Below are 14,780 nucleotides of genomic sequence, written 5' to 3'. Positions count from 1 at the left end.
ACAGGATAAGTTTGTGAGAGAATTTTTTTCTCTTTGGATAGAATGAAGCATATTGCTTTTCTTTGTTGGACCGCTAAATTACTTTGAAGATGGATACTCACAGACTTTAACTTGGTACTTTATATTGTAGCAGAAAACCTTTCCAAGAACAAGGTAGTCTCCCCTCCCCTATGGAATGAGTAAATAAATGAAAGGATGAAAGACAAACCCGAATTGTGTTGAGGAGTACTTTTCTCATAACACTGTTGGAGCATGAAGTTGAAAAAGGAGTCTATTACAGATTCAAGACAGTGATTGAGTTTCGTGTGTAGTAGTAAATAGTTGAGTCATATGTATCTAGTACTTTTCTGAACCACTAGGGTGAGCAGTTTTTTTTTTTTTTTTTTTTTTTTTGACACTAAGCAAATGTCATGATTCTCAGGCTGAAGTCCTGAGCCTGTTTTCTGATATGTGTTTTATGGAAGATTTAAGTGTCACAAACGTTAGTAATAGAAAAATTGTAATACTTGATTTGTCTTTTAGCTCTGTTGATGTCATAGTCAAGCCTCTTTAGAAGAATGGCTGTAAGCAGCTCCTTATTGTGATGGATTTCTTATTCTTGGATTTAGATGACCTTATCTCATGCCTGCCCTGGAAGCAGTGGTTATAGAGCATTAACTGTAAGAAAAAAAAATCATACTCATTTCTATTTATCTTTAGTTGCTCTTCCTTCCTGTTTTATTTTAATATCTAGTTAGCTGGAGATAATGAGGATTCAGTACCTTCTCTTGCTGATAAGTCATTGCACACAGATGAAGACTATTCTTAGTGTACAGTGGCAATGAAAAAGATTAAGAAGAATCAGATGTTAGGTTTTTTTAAAGATTTTCGTTTTTCCTTTTTCTCCCCAAAGCCCCCTGGTACATAGGCATGTGGGTTTTTTTGTTTTTGTTTTTGAAGATGATTAACCCTGAGCTAACATCTGCCACCAGTCCTCTTTTTGCTGAGGAAGACTGGCCCTGAGCTAGCATTCCATGCCCATCTTCCTCTACTTGATACGTGGGATGCCTACCACAGCATGGCTTGCCAAGCGGTGCCATGTCCACACCCGGGATCTGAACCACTGAACCTCGGGCTGCCAAAGCGGAACGTGCACACTTAACCGCTGCACCACCAGGCAGGCCCCTAGTTGTGTATTTTTAGTGGTAGGTCTTTCTAGTTGTGGGACGCCGCCTCAGCGTGGCTTGATGAGCAGGGCCATGTCTGCGCCCAGGATTTGAATCGGTGAAACCCTGGGCCACCGAAACAGAGCTCGAGAACTTAACCACTCGGCCACAGGACCGGCCCCAGATATTAGCTATAATAGTGCTAGCTGGTGTTCAGGATCTTGAGGGGAAAAGGAAAGAATATATAATAAAGTATTATTTACTAGGCTCTACATTATTACTATGTAATAAAATAGTATTTTCAAATAATCATCTTTTGTTTTAAATTTAAGGTGCAGTAATTAAATATTGACCACCAGTCTAACTCTGGGGAGTCATGAAGAATCATTACTACTGGCAGGTTAAAGTTTAACAGAGTACAAAAGTTTAGCCTGATTATAGCAAAATTAATAGTTGTCTTTTCAGCTTTTAAAAATATGCAAGGAAATGATAGGAGCTCTTAGTAGTCCATTTTGAGAAGAGAGTTCTGTACAACTGTTAAGAACCTTAAATGGAAAAAACCCAGTAACTTTCGTAACTTTTTTTTAGTTAAACTAGTACTGTAATGCTTAATGTGTGTAAAGCCCTTTGCCGTGCCGGGCACTGCAGAGGATCCCGTGTTGAGAAAGACCCTGCTGACATCTACGTTCTGATGCTCTCTCTGGGCAGGCTTCAGAAGCACAGACAGATCAGAGAACTAATACATTGATTTCAAAACATACTACATTTGTGTTGGATGATACTGGAATAGCTACATCCCCCCATCTACCTGTTTTGTGGATTTATACAAATATATCTGTATTTTAAAAGAACATGGCCGAGTGGTTAAGTTCGTGCACTCTGCTTCGGCGGCCCGGGGTTTCGCTGGTTCGGATCCTGGGCGCAGACGTGGCACCGCTCATCAGGCCACATTGGGGTGGTGTCCCACATGGCACAACTGGAGGCACTCACAACTAGAGTGTATGACTGTGTGCTGGGGGGCTTTGGGGAGAAGAACAAGCGAAAAAAAGATGTGGCGACAGTTGTTAGCTCAGGTGCCAATCTAAAAAAAATAAAAGAAAATGTTTGTATTTACTTGATAACTCTGGCATTAGTATATTTCCTCTTGTGAGAAAAGCCTTCAGAAAAATTAAGGGATGTGTATATGCGTGTGGTATTCAAACACTTATGCAATAAAGCACCAAAATATACTGTAATGGAATCTCTAGTTTCGATGGAGGTAGGAGAAAGAGGCATGAGGCGATCCCTCTTGTGTTTGTTAGAGAGAATTTACTTCCCGTTGATCCAGCAACTGATGTTCATAGTCACCAGCTGTATCTTTCTTTTTTCCTGGTTCAGTTTTGAAAGTAGTATTGTACTACAGCCTTTCGAAAAGGGAAAGTTGCCAGTTTAAACCAATAAGCTGATGTCTCTGCAGGTACAACTACTGAGGCTTCTTTGCTCACTTCAATACATGTAAGGAAGGGAGTGTTTAGAAATTGCGTCTTTTTTTAAAACACCAGACATATTATCTCACAGCTTTTCTCCGGTCGAGGACCTGGGAGTGGCTTAACCTGACGGTCCCAGTGCAGGGTCTTTCGTTTGCAGTCTTAGCTTAACTGAGCATGGAGAATCTGTTCCTCACACTGACTCAACGTGGTCATTGGCAAGCCTCGGTCAGTTACTTGCAGGACTGAGGGCCTCAGTGCCTCAGTGGCATTGTCCAGGGGTTTCAGCTCTTCACCACATGGGCCTCTCCTAGTACATGATTGTTTTTAAGGGCTTGTTTTTTACATTACACAATGATGTTTGCTTTGTATAAGTGACCCATCTTTGTTACTGTTTTTTTTTTTAAGTCTCTTATTGAAGTATATCTTCAGACAGATACAAAAATCAAAAGTGTTCAGTTTGATGAATTTTTGCAAAGTGAACGCCGTTTTGTAACCAGCATCCAAATCCACAATATTATCAGTGCCTCAAAAGTCCCTCTAATGCCCCCCTCAGCAACTACCCATACATCCTTTCTCCTAAGGGCAACTACTATCTTGTTATTTGAATTTGTGTGTGTGTGTGAGAGGAAGATTGGCCCTGAGCTAACATCTATTGCCAATCTTCCCCTTTCTGCTTGAGAAAGATGGCCCCTCAGCTAACATCTGTGCCCATCTTCCTCTGTTTTATGTGGGATGCTGCCACAGCATGGCTTGACGAGCGGTGCTAGGTCCGCACGCAGGATCCAAACCTGCGAATCCTGGGCTGCCCAGGCTGCCGAAGCAATGTGTGCAAACTTAACCACTACACCACTGGGCCAGCCCCATCATTTGATTTTTAATATGCTTTTAGAAGTCAAGCTGAGGAAGGACTATCTGTGAGAGCTTGAACTTCAAAGCCAGAGGGAGAAGCAATATAAAGCAGTGGTTCTTCAGCTTTTGGGGAGTTTGTTTTGTTTTGTTTCAGAATGTGATGAAATCTTTGTGCACTCCAGGGAGCAAAAGTGTACCTATACAAAAATTTGCCTACAATTTCAGGCCATTCATGAACTTTAGAACTGGAGTTTTATATTCCTGGGGTCGGCCCTGTGGCCGAGTGGTTAAGTTCACACGCTCCGCTGCAGGCGGCCCAGTGGTTCGTCGGTTCGGATCCTGGGTGCGGACATGGCACTGCTCATCAAACCATGCTGAGGCGGTGTCCCACATGCCACAACTAGAAGGACCCACAACTAAGAAGATACAACTATGTACCGGGGGGGCAGGAAAAGGAAAAAAATAATATCTTTAAAAAAAAAAGATATATTCCTTTTTAGATGAAAATGCTCACCGCATTTTATGGAGAAACTGATTTACAAATGTTTCTCTTTTGACCTATGTGAAAGGCTAATTTGGGGTCGCGTTATGTCTTCCTGGAGGGTTATATGCAGACTGAATTTTTATTTTTTTGTTTGAAGGAGATAGTCCTTGAGCTAACATCTGTGCCAGTCTTCCCCTATTTTGTATGTGAGTTGCCGCCACAGCATGAGCACTGACGAATGATGTAGGTCCACACCCAGGAACCAAACCCAGGCTGCTGAAGTGAAGTGCGCCAAACTTAACCACTAGGCCATGGGACCGGCCCTGAACTTTTAAATACTGAATCCTTGAGAATGATTAGTAGTGACTATTAGGCATGTACTAATGTCCTGGTTTTGGTGCTGTGCAGGTACAGGGAAGGAAGTATAAGATGTGATGTCCTGTTTTCAGGTCCGTGCATTTTAGTTAATCCCAAGCCTGGTTATTGAGTTGTAATTTGTAATGAGACTGTGGTTTTCTCAACATATCCCTGAATGAGGGGCCTGTTACTCCCTTTACCTTTTTCCCCATTCCAGTACATCCGAGTTCATGCCTCACATTTGTAGTGATTCACTGTAGCAGGGACTTCTCAATGGAATGAGACTGGCACCCAGGGGGCATATCAAAATCTTGGGGAAAGGAGGGAAATTGTCAAAAACTGGATCCTAAGTATGTATGATATTTGCATCCCTGGCTCCTCACCCCCTCATACACATTTGTGAGCATACAAAGACACACACCCACGCTCCTACCATAAATGGAAAGGGTGTTTTTGAAAGAAGGCAGAATTCAAAACTTCATGCCAGCATTTATTGGACTTAGCTGCTTGTCACTTTACATGATTTCGTTTAATGCTCACAGTAGCTCTGTAAGGTAGGTATTACTGAGATAACAGTAATGGAATTTTACTTGAAATAGGCTGATGAAAGGATCTGGTGTCTCTGGAAGACTGGAGAACCGTTGATTTAGGTGATGATTGTGGTGGTGGTTATTGTAAAACTTACTGGCATAGGACCTTGGTTGGGGTAGGGGAAAAGGAGATACCAACATTTATTGAGCATCTGTTAGCCAGGCACCATACTGGGCCCTTTTATATGTGTTAGACCATTTAACTGGGCAACTCTTTTAGTCTTTTTGAGCCTGGGTTAGGTGATCTGTGAAGTCCCTTATACTTCCAACATTCTGGCTGGGATTTCCAATTGTCATCGTTACCGTTCTCCCAAATAAACTACTGTGTTCTCAATTCGTATGTATGTTATACATTTTCCTAAAATATTTATGCTTGTACTAATATTTCCATTTCATCTCTCTTAAATATGCCTTCCTCTACCCCTCCTCCCAATTTCTTAAACTCCCAGAGTTTAAAAAATTAAGATCTAATAATCTGTACCACTTCTCACAAATTGAGCTCTGTTATGCCCCAAATAGTAAGTAAAGAGTTCTCTTATTTGCACAATAAGCAGTGAATGACATTTCTTTTTTTAAAAAAAAAAAAATTTTATTTTTCCTTTTTCTCCCAAAGCCCCCCAGTACATACTTGTGTATTTTTAGTTGTGGCTCCTTCTAGTTGTGGCATGTGGGACACTGCCTCAGCATGGCCTCATGAGCGGTGCCATGTCCATGCCCAGGATCCAAACCAGCGAAACCCTGGGCCACCAAAGTGGAGTGCGTGAACTTAACCACTGGGGCATGGGGCGGCCCCAAGACATTTCTTATGGTACAAGAAATTGACATTATTAGTCAGATGTTGATGCTGGTAGACTAGAATATGATTCTCACTGAAAAGTCCCTGGAAAACAATCAAAATGCTTTCCTATAAATAGCTCTGAAAACAATTAAGTTTATAAAATATCCCTTGTGCTACTTCAGGAAGTTGTGATCTTATAGCTGTGGTGACATTTTAATTTTTAAGTGTATGAAATTGTGTTGGAAACAAATGCTGATCTCATTTGTACTTTGTATGATAAGAAATTATGATACATGAAGTGTGTAGTCTCAGAAAGAATTGAGAGTTATGCTAGGTATTTCCCCTAAAGTTTGAGTCAGTTGTATGATTAAAAGGGATGTATTTATGAATTAAAAAAAGGAAAAGCGGGGGTTTTTTTTTAGGATTTTTTTTCCCCCGATTCATTCACCTCTGCTGACTCCTGAATTTTGGTGTTTTATTTTTCTCTTCCAAAAGGACATTGTCTAAAGTCAAGCATGAAATTTAATTTGACTTCTGGAACCTAAAACATAATTTGCTCAGAAAAGAACCGGGGAAGCCAGATGAATATTTCATGTATCTGTACTTGATTGAAAAATGTTCACCCCAGTTTTGCCCAATATATAGGCACAAATTATCTAGAGTATTATTTGTTTTGTGTTAGTGGGTGATTTTTTTCTTTTTTTTTTTTATCATCAGCTTGTCATTAACCCATCTGAAGAATCCTTGTAAGGTCTTCAAAAACTACTTTGGGGCATACCCAAGAATTTAAGGAGTAATTCAAACATTATTGGAAAATAGGACCTTTTTCCCTTACTCTTAATATTTTGAACTGATAATGTTGTTCTAGAGCTGAGCAAGTTTCTTCAAGCCTTCATAAGACCTATAGCAAAATATTCTTAAATTGAACCTAAGCAACAGGGTATATAAAATAAAGACATTATCCCAAAGGTGATGCAAATGAAAACTCGTTATAACGTAAAGGATTAGTTACTAATTCTTGAAATTGTACGTTTTAGTCTAACTTAAAATCCACCTTCCAAACAGGGAGATCAGAATATTGTGAACAGGAAAGTTGTCAGTTCACAGAATTCCTAAAACCTGTCTATGGAAAGCTCTGATTTGGGTTACTGTGAATGTGCCTAGAAGTCCCCGAGGCACATTTCCCATCAGCAGTGGTAGTGTGAGATTTCAGACTAACTTCTTATCTACCCCTCCCTTACCCATCCCCTCACATTTAAATAGCACTTCTGAAAGTGAATGTATCCGTTCATAGAGATTGCTATGGGTAAATCTGTTGCCAATGGAATTAAGACTTTCTTTAAACCATCTTTATGTGTACAGTAAATTGCATCCATTTAAAGTGTACAATTTGACAAGTATACATCTGTGACTCCACCGCTATCAAAATACAGAATGTTTCCTCCTAACTCTGTCGTCTCTCTCAGCCCTCAGCCCCAGGCAACCCTGATCTGCTTTCTGTCACTATAAATTAGCTTTCATTTCCTGGAGTTTTATATAATCAACTTGCTGTGAACTCTTGTTTTTAACTTCTTTCACTCAACACAGTGATTTTGAGATTCATTCAGGTTGTTGAATACTATCGGTGGTGGTTACATTTTATTGCTTAGTAGTATTCCATTCCACATTTTATGTATCCATTTGCCCCTTGGGGGTATTTGAGTTGTTTCCAGATTTTAGTCATGGTGAATAAAGGGACTGTGAATATGCATATGCATGTCTTTGTGTGGTTATAAATTTTCATTTCTCTTGAGTTAAGTATCTAGGTGTACTGGGTCCTATGGTATATTTTAACTTTTTAGGAAAATTCAATTCTCCAAAGTGATTGTACCATTTTACTTTCTCACCAGCAGTGTATAAGAGTTCCAAGTGCTCCATATCTTCTCCAGCTTTTTGTATCACCGTTCTAGTGGGATTGTAGTGTGGTTGCAGTTTGCATTTCCTTGATGACTAATGGTGTTGACTGTCTCTTCTTGTGCTTACTCACCTTTTGTGTATTTCAGAGATTTGCAAACCAGGCTGGTGGTTTGGCCCCACAGCCTGTTTTTGTATGGCCTCAGAACTAAGAACAGTTTTTACATTTTTAATTAGTTGAAAAAAATCTAAGGTGTACTCCAGGACACATGATAATTCTATAAAATTCTAATTTCAGTGTTCATAAATAAAAGTTTTATTGGAACACAGCTACACAAGTTCCTTTACAAATTGTCCTGGCTACTTTTGTGCTACCATGGCAGGGTTCAATAGTTGCATCAGAGACCTTTCGGCCTACTGGCCCATAAAGCCTAAAATATTTACTCTCTGGTCCTTTACAGAAAAAATTTGCAGACTCCTGGGGGTATGTCTCTTCAGATCTATTGCCTGACTTTTGGGTGGGGAGGGGGCTGACGCAGTATGATTCTAACCCAAGCCCAGCCCACTTTTACAGGATGACCAGATTAGACTTGATACATTTTGTTGACTGTAGCATTCTAGGATCTCTACTTGCATTGTCCAAAATGGTAACTACTAACCACGTGTTACTATTTAAGTTTAAGTTAAATTAAGTTAAATTAAAATTAAGTTCTTCAGTCATGCTGACCACATTTCAAGTGCTCAGTGGTGACGTGGCTGGTGACTACCACATTTCATAGTGCAGATATAAAATATTCCCTTCACCATGGAAATTTCTGCTGGACAGTGCTAGTCTAGAATAAGAGAAACTTGCCACTGAACTAAAGGAAGCAGAGTGGAACAAACGTTATAGGATTGCTTTCCTGGGTGCCTGTAAAAATAAGCTAGGTCCTCACTCTCCCAGGTATGTGAATGCAAATGGATACATTAGAATATTTAAGGTTACTGACTGTTCCCACCCTGAGCCTATGATGTGTTCTGTTCTCTTGCTGAGTGAATGAGATGAAGCAGTCAACTCATAAAAGAAATTCAGAATTTTGCTGATAGGAAGTAGTGGTTTAAAGACTTAAAAAAAAAAAAATCCTAAATATATTCTTCCTCAAAGGACGTTGCAAAAACAAGCCTTATTACTGATCTTAATAATAAGGTTTTTGTGATGATTCAAAGCATTGGCTTTGAAAATAACCCATAAGTATTCTAAGTTAAAATGGTTAAGATGGCCTATTTTAAGAATGAGTTTCAAGTGATGTCAGCATCATGGCGGAGTGAGTTGTTCCCTTTGTCTCTCCCCTCTAAGTTACAACTAAGCGGAGATCCATTAACCAGGAGAGGATTCCCTACACAGCACAACAGGACGCCTGAGAGATCCATGCAGCTATACATCTGAAGGTGGGTGGACTGGACCCCCAGGAAGCAGTGGAAGTCAGGGAGCTGCCCCCCTCCCTCCCGGGAGGCAGCAGTCCGACACTTGCATCCTCACACAGTGGCCACCGTGACTGTGAGTGGAGTCTGGCTGGTGGGAGCACACACGGTGCCACAGTCGCCCCATCCATGTGAGTGCAACCTGCCTGCTGAGTGAGTGTGGCAGCCCAGCCCACACAAACACAGAGCGTCCAACCTGCACAACTACAAGCAGTTGGGGCAGGAACAGAAAAAACAGCTGCTGCCCTCCACAACAGCGGCAGGGGGAATCTGCAACCAGAATCAACAGCAACCACAGCAGAACCAGTGACTCAGCCCCGAGTGACAGCAACCCCAACACCAGCTCCACTAGCAGCAGAGGCTGTATATAAGTGCCCGGGTCCCCAAGCCCCAGCAAGTGACAGTGACACCCATGAACCCAGCACCCCTGGCAGCAGTGCCACCACCACCGCAAGACAACCCAGGAACAGCAGCACAGGTGGTGCGTGGGACAGCAGCAGCCGAGCCCACGGGAAGCCAGTGGAGGAACATGAGACCCAGGTGACCACAACCAGAGTAACCAAAGCTGTACCCAAAAAAGAAGAGCTGGTTACTACCACAAGTGCACGAGCAAAGGATCAGTTCATCAAACACCATGAAGAGCTACAGTAACACTCAGAGCAGAAGAAAGATGACAAGTCTCCAGAAACCAAACGTGGAGTCACAGAAGACTACAGTGTACCTGACAGAGAATTCAAAATAGCTATCATAAAGAAACTCAATGAGTTACAAGAAAACTCAGGCAGTTCAGTGAGGCCAAGAATAAAATTAATGAACAGAAGGAATACTTCACCAAAGAGATTGAAACTCTTTAAAAAAAAACAAATAGAAATTCTGGATAGGAAGAACACAAATTAACGAGATACAAAATAATTTGGAAAGCATAAAAAATAGAGTAGACCTTATGGAGCATAGAATTCGTGACCTCAAAGATGGAAACCTAGAAATGCTTCAGTTGTCAGAGGAGTGAGAACTAAGACTTAAAAAAAAAATGAAGAAATTCTTCAAGGAATATTCAACTTAATTAGGAAAAGTAACATAAGGATTATAGGTATCCTAGAGGGAGAGAAAGGAACAGAGAACTTGTTCAGAGAAATAATAGCTGAGAACTTCTCAAACCTGCAGAAGGAACTGAAATACAAGTATGTGAAGCCAGTAGAACTCCTAATTACCTCAATGCAAAGAGACCTCCAAGGCATTTGATATTAAAACTGTCAAAAGTCAATGACAAAGGAAAAATATTAAGGGCATCAAAAGAGAAAAGAAAATAACCTACAAAAGAACCCCCATCAGGCTTTCAGCGTCTTTCTCAGCAGAAACCATACAGGCTAGGAGAGAATAGAATGAAATATTCAAAATACTGAAAGACAAAAACTTTCAGCCAAGAATACTCTACCCAGCAAAATTATCCTTCACTTATGATGGACAAATAAAAGCTTTCCCAGATAAATGACAGCTGAGAGAGTTCATCGCTGCTAGACTTGCCTTTCAAGAAATGATGACGGGAGCCCTCTATGTGATGCAAAAAGGCAAAGGCTTACATAGCTTTGAGCAAGGAGATAAATAGACAAAATCAGAAAATTGCAGCTCTCTATCAGAATAGGCTGAAAATGATTGTAACAAAATTTAAAGAGGAAGAAAGCATCAAAAATAACTGTGAACACTTCAATTTAGTCACAAACTCACATCACAAAAAAACAATTTGTGACAACAAAAACATAAAAGGGGAAGAGGTGATGGATGGAACCTGCTTAGGCTAATGGAGATAAGAAGCTATCAGAAAATGGACTGTCTTATCTATGAGATCTTTTATAAAAACCTGATGGTGGCCACAATACAAAAAAATCAGAGCAGAGTCACAGATCATAAATAAAGAGAAAATTGAGAAAACTATCACAGAAAACATCAAACTGAAATGGCCCTCAGAAATACAAGGGAAAGGAAACAATGGAAATATAGAACTACCAGAAACTAGATAAAATGGCAATATTAGGACCTCATATATCAATAATCACTCTAAATGTAAATGGACTGAATTCACCAATAAAAAGATACAGAGTGGCTGGATGGATTGAAAAACAAGACCCAAAAATATGCTGCCACCAGGAATCACATCTCAGCTATAAAGACAGACACAGGTTCAGAGTGAAGGAATGGAAGGCAATACTCCAAGCAAACGGCAAGCAAAGGAAAGCAGGTGTTGTCGTACTTAAATCAGACAAAGCAAACTTCAAGATAAAAAACACAGACAAAGAGGGGCAGTATATAATGATAAAAGGGACACTCCACCAAGAGGACATAACTGTTATGAATATACATGCACCTAACACAGGAGCACCAAAGTACATAAAGCAACTATTAACAGACCTAAAGGGAGAAATTGACAGCAAAACAGTAATAGTCAGGGACCTCAACACTCCAGTTAACATCAATGGATAGATCATCTAGACAGTCAACAAGGAAACAGTGGACTTAAGTGAAACATTGGACCAGATGGACTTAATAAAATGTATATAGAATATTCCATCCAAAAGCAGCATAATAGACATTCTTCTCAAGTGCACATGGAACATTCTCAATGATAGGCCATACATATGTTGGGAAACAAGGCAAGCCTCAGTAAATTTAAGAAGATTGAAATCACATCAAGCATGTTTTCCGACCACAATGCTGTGAAACTAGAAGTCAACCATAAGAAAAAAGCTGGGAAAGTCACAAGTATCTGGAGACTAAATAAACATGCTACTGATCAACCTTTAGATCAATGACGAAATCAAGAGAGGAATCAAAACATACCTGGATACAAAGGAAAATGAAAACACTACATACCAACTCTTGTGGGACACAGCAAAAGCAATTCTAAGAGGGAAATTTATAGCAATACAGGCCTACCTCAACAAAGAAAAAAATTTCAATAAGTAATCTTTTTTTTTTAAGATTTTATTTTTTTTCTTTTTTCTCCCCAAAGTCTCCCGGTACATTGTGTGTTTTTAGTTGTGGGTCCTTCTAGTTGTGGCATGTGGGATGCCACCTCAGCATGGCTTGATGAGCAGTGCCATGTCCTCACCCAGGATTCAAACTGCTGAAATGCTGGGCTGCCAAAGTGGAGCGCACGAACCTAACCACTCGGCTGGCCCCCTGAAATAAGTAATCTTAACCTACACCGAAAAGAACTAGAAAACCAAGAACAAACAAAGCCCGAAGTCAGTAGAAGGAAGGAAATAATGAAAATCAGAGCAGAAATAAGTGATACAGAGACTAAAAAACAGTGGAAAGAATCAATGAAACTAAGATCTGGTTCTTTGAGAAGAGAAACAAAATTGACAACCTCTTAGCCAGACTCAGTCAGGAAAAAAGAAGACTCAAATAAATAAAATTAGAAATGAAAGAGGAGAAATTACAATGGATAGCACAGAAATACAAAAGACTGTAAGAGAATACTATGGGAAGCTATATGCCAACAAATTGGATGACCTAGAAGAAATGGATAAATTCTTCGAATCATACAACCTCCCAGAACTGAATCAAGAAGAGATAGAGGATCTGAATAGACCAGTTACAAGTAAGGAGATTGAAACAGTAACCAAAAACCTCCCAGGGCCACGTGGTGGCGTAGTGGTTAGGTTTGCACATTCCACCTCAGCAGCCCAAGGTTTGCTGGTTTGGATCCAGGTGCAGACCTATGTACAACTCATCAAGCCATGCTGTGGTGGCATCCCACATGCAAAATAGAGGAAGAACTCCACAGATGTTATTTCTGGGATAATCTTCCGGCAAAAGGAGCAAGATTGGCAACAGATGTTAGCTAAGGGCCTATTTCCTTACAAAAAGAAAAAAAATCCCCAGAAACAGAAGTCCAGGACGAGTTGGTTTCCATGGTGAATTCTACCAAACATTCAAAGAAGATTTAATACCTATCCTTCTCAAACTATTCCAAAATATTGAAGAAGACAGGACACTTCCTAACTCACTACCAGGCCAACATTGTCCTGATACCAAACCAGACAAGGACAACACAAAGAAGGAAAATTACAGGCCAATATCACTGATGAACATACATGCAAAAATCTACAGCAAATTAGCAGCAAATTGAGTACAATACGTTAAAAGGATCATACACCGTTATCAAGTGGGGTGTATTCCGGGATTGCAGGGATGGTTCAACATCCACAAATCAATGTGATACACCACATGGACAAAATGAGGAATAAAAATCACATGATCATTTCAGTAGATGCAGAGGAAGCATTTGACAAGATCCACACCATTTATGGTTAAAAAAAAACTCTCAATAAAATGGGTATAGCAGAAAAATACCTTAACATAATAAAGGCCATATATGACAGACCCACAGCCAACATCATACTTAACAATGAAAAACTGAAAGCCATCCCTCTGAGAACAGGAGGAAGACATTCTCACCACTCTTACTCGACATAGTACTGGAAGTTCTAGCCAGAGCAATTACATAAGAAAAAGCAATAGAAGGGAGCCGAATTGGAAAGGAAGAGGTAAAAGTCTCACTGTTTGCAAATGACACGATTCTATATATAGAAAACCCTAAAGAATTCTCCAGAAACGATTAGATATTATCAACAGCTACAGCAGAGTTGCAGGGTACAAAATCAACATAATCAGTTGCATTTCTATATGCAAAGAACGAGCAGAAAGAGAAATCAAAATGTAACCCCATTTACAATCGCAACAAAAAGAATAAAATATCTAGGAATAAATTTAGCCAAGGAAGTGAAAGACCTATACACCGAAAACTGTAAGACATTATTTAAAGAAATTGAAGAAGACATCAAGAAATGGAAAGATACTCCGTGTTCACGGATTGGAAGAATAAACATAGTGTCCATATTACCTAAACCAATCTACAGATTCAACGCAATCCCAATCAGGATCCCAGTAACATTCTTCACGGAAATAGAAAAAGAACCCTAAAATTTGTATGGAACAACAAAAGACCCCCAATAACCAAAACAATCCTGAGAAAAAAGAACAGTGCCTTAAAAGGATCATACACTGTTATCAAGTGGGATTTGTTCCAGGATTGCAGGGATGGTTCAACATCCACAAATCAATGTGATACACCACATTGACAAAATGAGGAATCAAAATCCCTGATTTCAAAATATACTACAAAGCTATTGTAATCAAAACAGCATGGTACTGGCACAAATCAGACACACAGATCAAGGGAACAGAATTGAAAGCCCAGAAATAAAATGACACATCTGTGAACAGCTAATCTTCAACAAAGGAGCCATGAACCTATAGGGGAGAAAGGAAAGTCTCTTCAATAAATGGTGTTGGGAAAACTACATAGCCACATGCAAAAGAATAAACAACCCAATCAAAAAATGGGCGGTAGATATGAACAGACATTTTTCCAAAGAAGATATATGGATGGCCAACAGGCACATGAAAAGATGTTCAATGTCTCCAATTTTTAGGGAAATGTGAATCAAAACTGCAGTGAGATATCACCTCACGCCCATCAGAATGGCTGTAGTTAACAAGACAAGAAATAAGAAGTGTTAGAGAGGATGTGGAGAAAAAGGAACCCTCATACGCTGCTGGTGGGAATACAAACTGGTGCAGCCACTATGAAAAACAGTATGGAGATGTCTCAAAAAATTAAAAATAGAAATACCATATGATTCAGCTATCCCACTGCTGGGTATTTATCCAAAGAACATGAAATCAATA

General features: G+C 39.8%; 1 protein-coding gene across 4 annotated transcripts in view; it reads left to right on the top strand.

Annotated features, from left to right (window-relative positions):
- The window catches only part of XPO7 (exportin 7), a 103,148-nt gene that overhangs the window by 2,112 nt on the left and 86,256 nt on the right, over positions 1-14,780 (top strand). For 2 of the 4 annotated variants that reach the window (XM_044766770.2, XM_044766769.2), the window contains one exon: positions 523-659. The exons of the other annotated variants lie outside the window; for them this stretch is intronic. In XM_044766770.2, coding sequence (XP_044622705.1) covers positions 609-659 — 51 coding nt within the window. In that variant the 5' untranslated portion in view covers positions 523-608. Of the gene's footprint in view, positions 1-522; positions 660-14,780 lie in introns of those variants that run through there. 4 annotated transcript variants of the gene reach the window in all.

The sequence above is a fragment of the Equus asinus genome, chromosome 3, assembly GCF_041296235.1.
Source record: "Equus asinus isolate D_3611 breed Donkey chromosome 3, EquAss-T2T_v2, whole genome shotgun sequence".
Lineage (NCBI taxonomy): Eukaryota > Metazoa > Chordata > Mammalia > Perissodactyla > Equidae > Equus > Equus asinus.
This window is presented reverse-complemented; position numbering and strand designations above follow the sequence as displayed.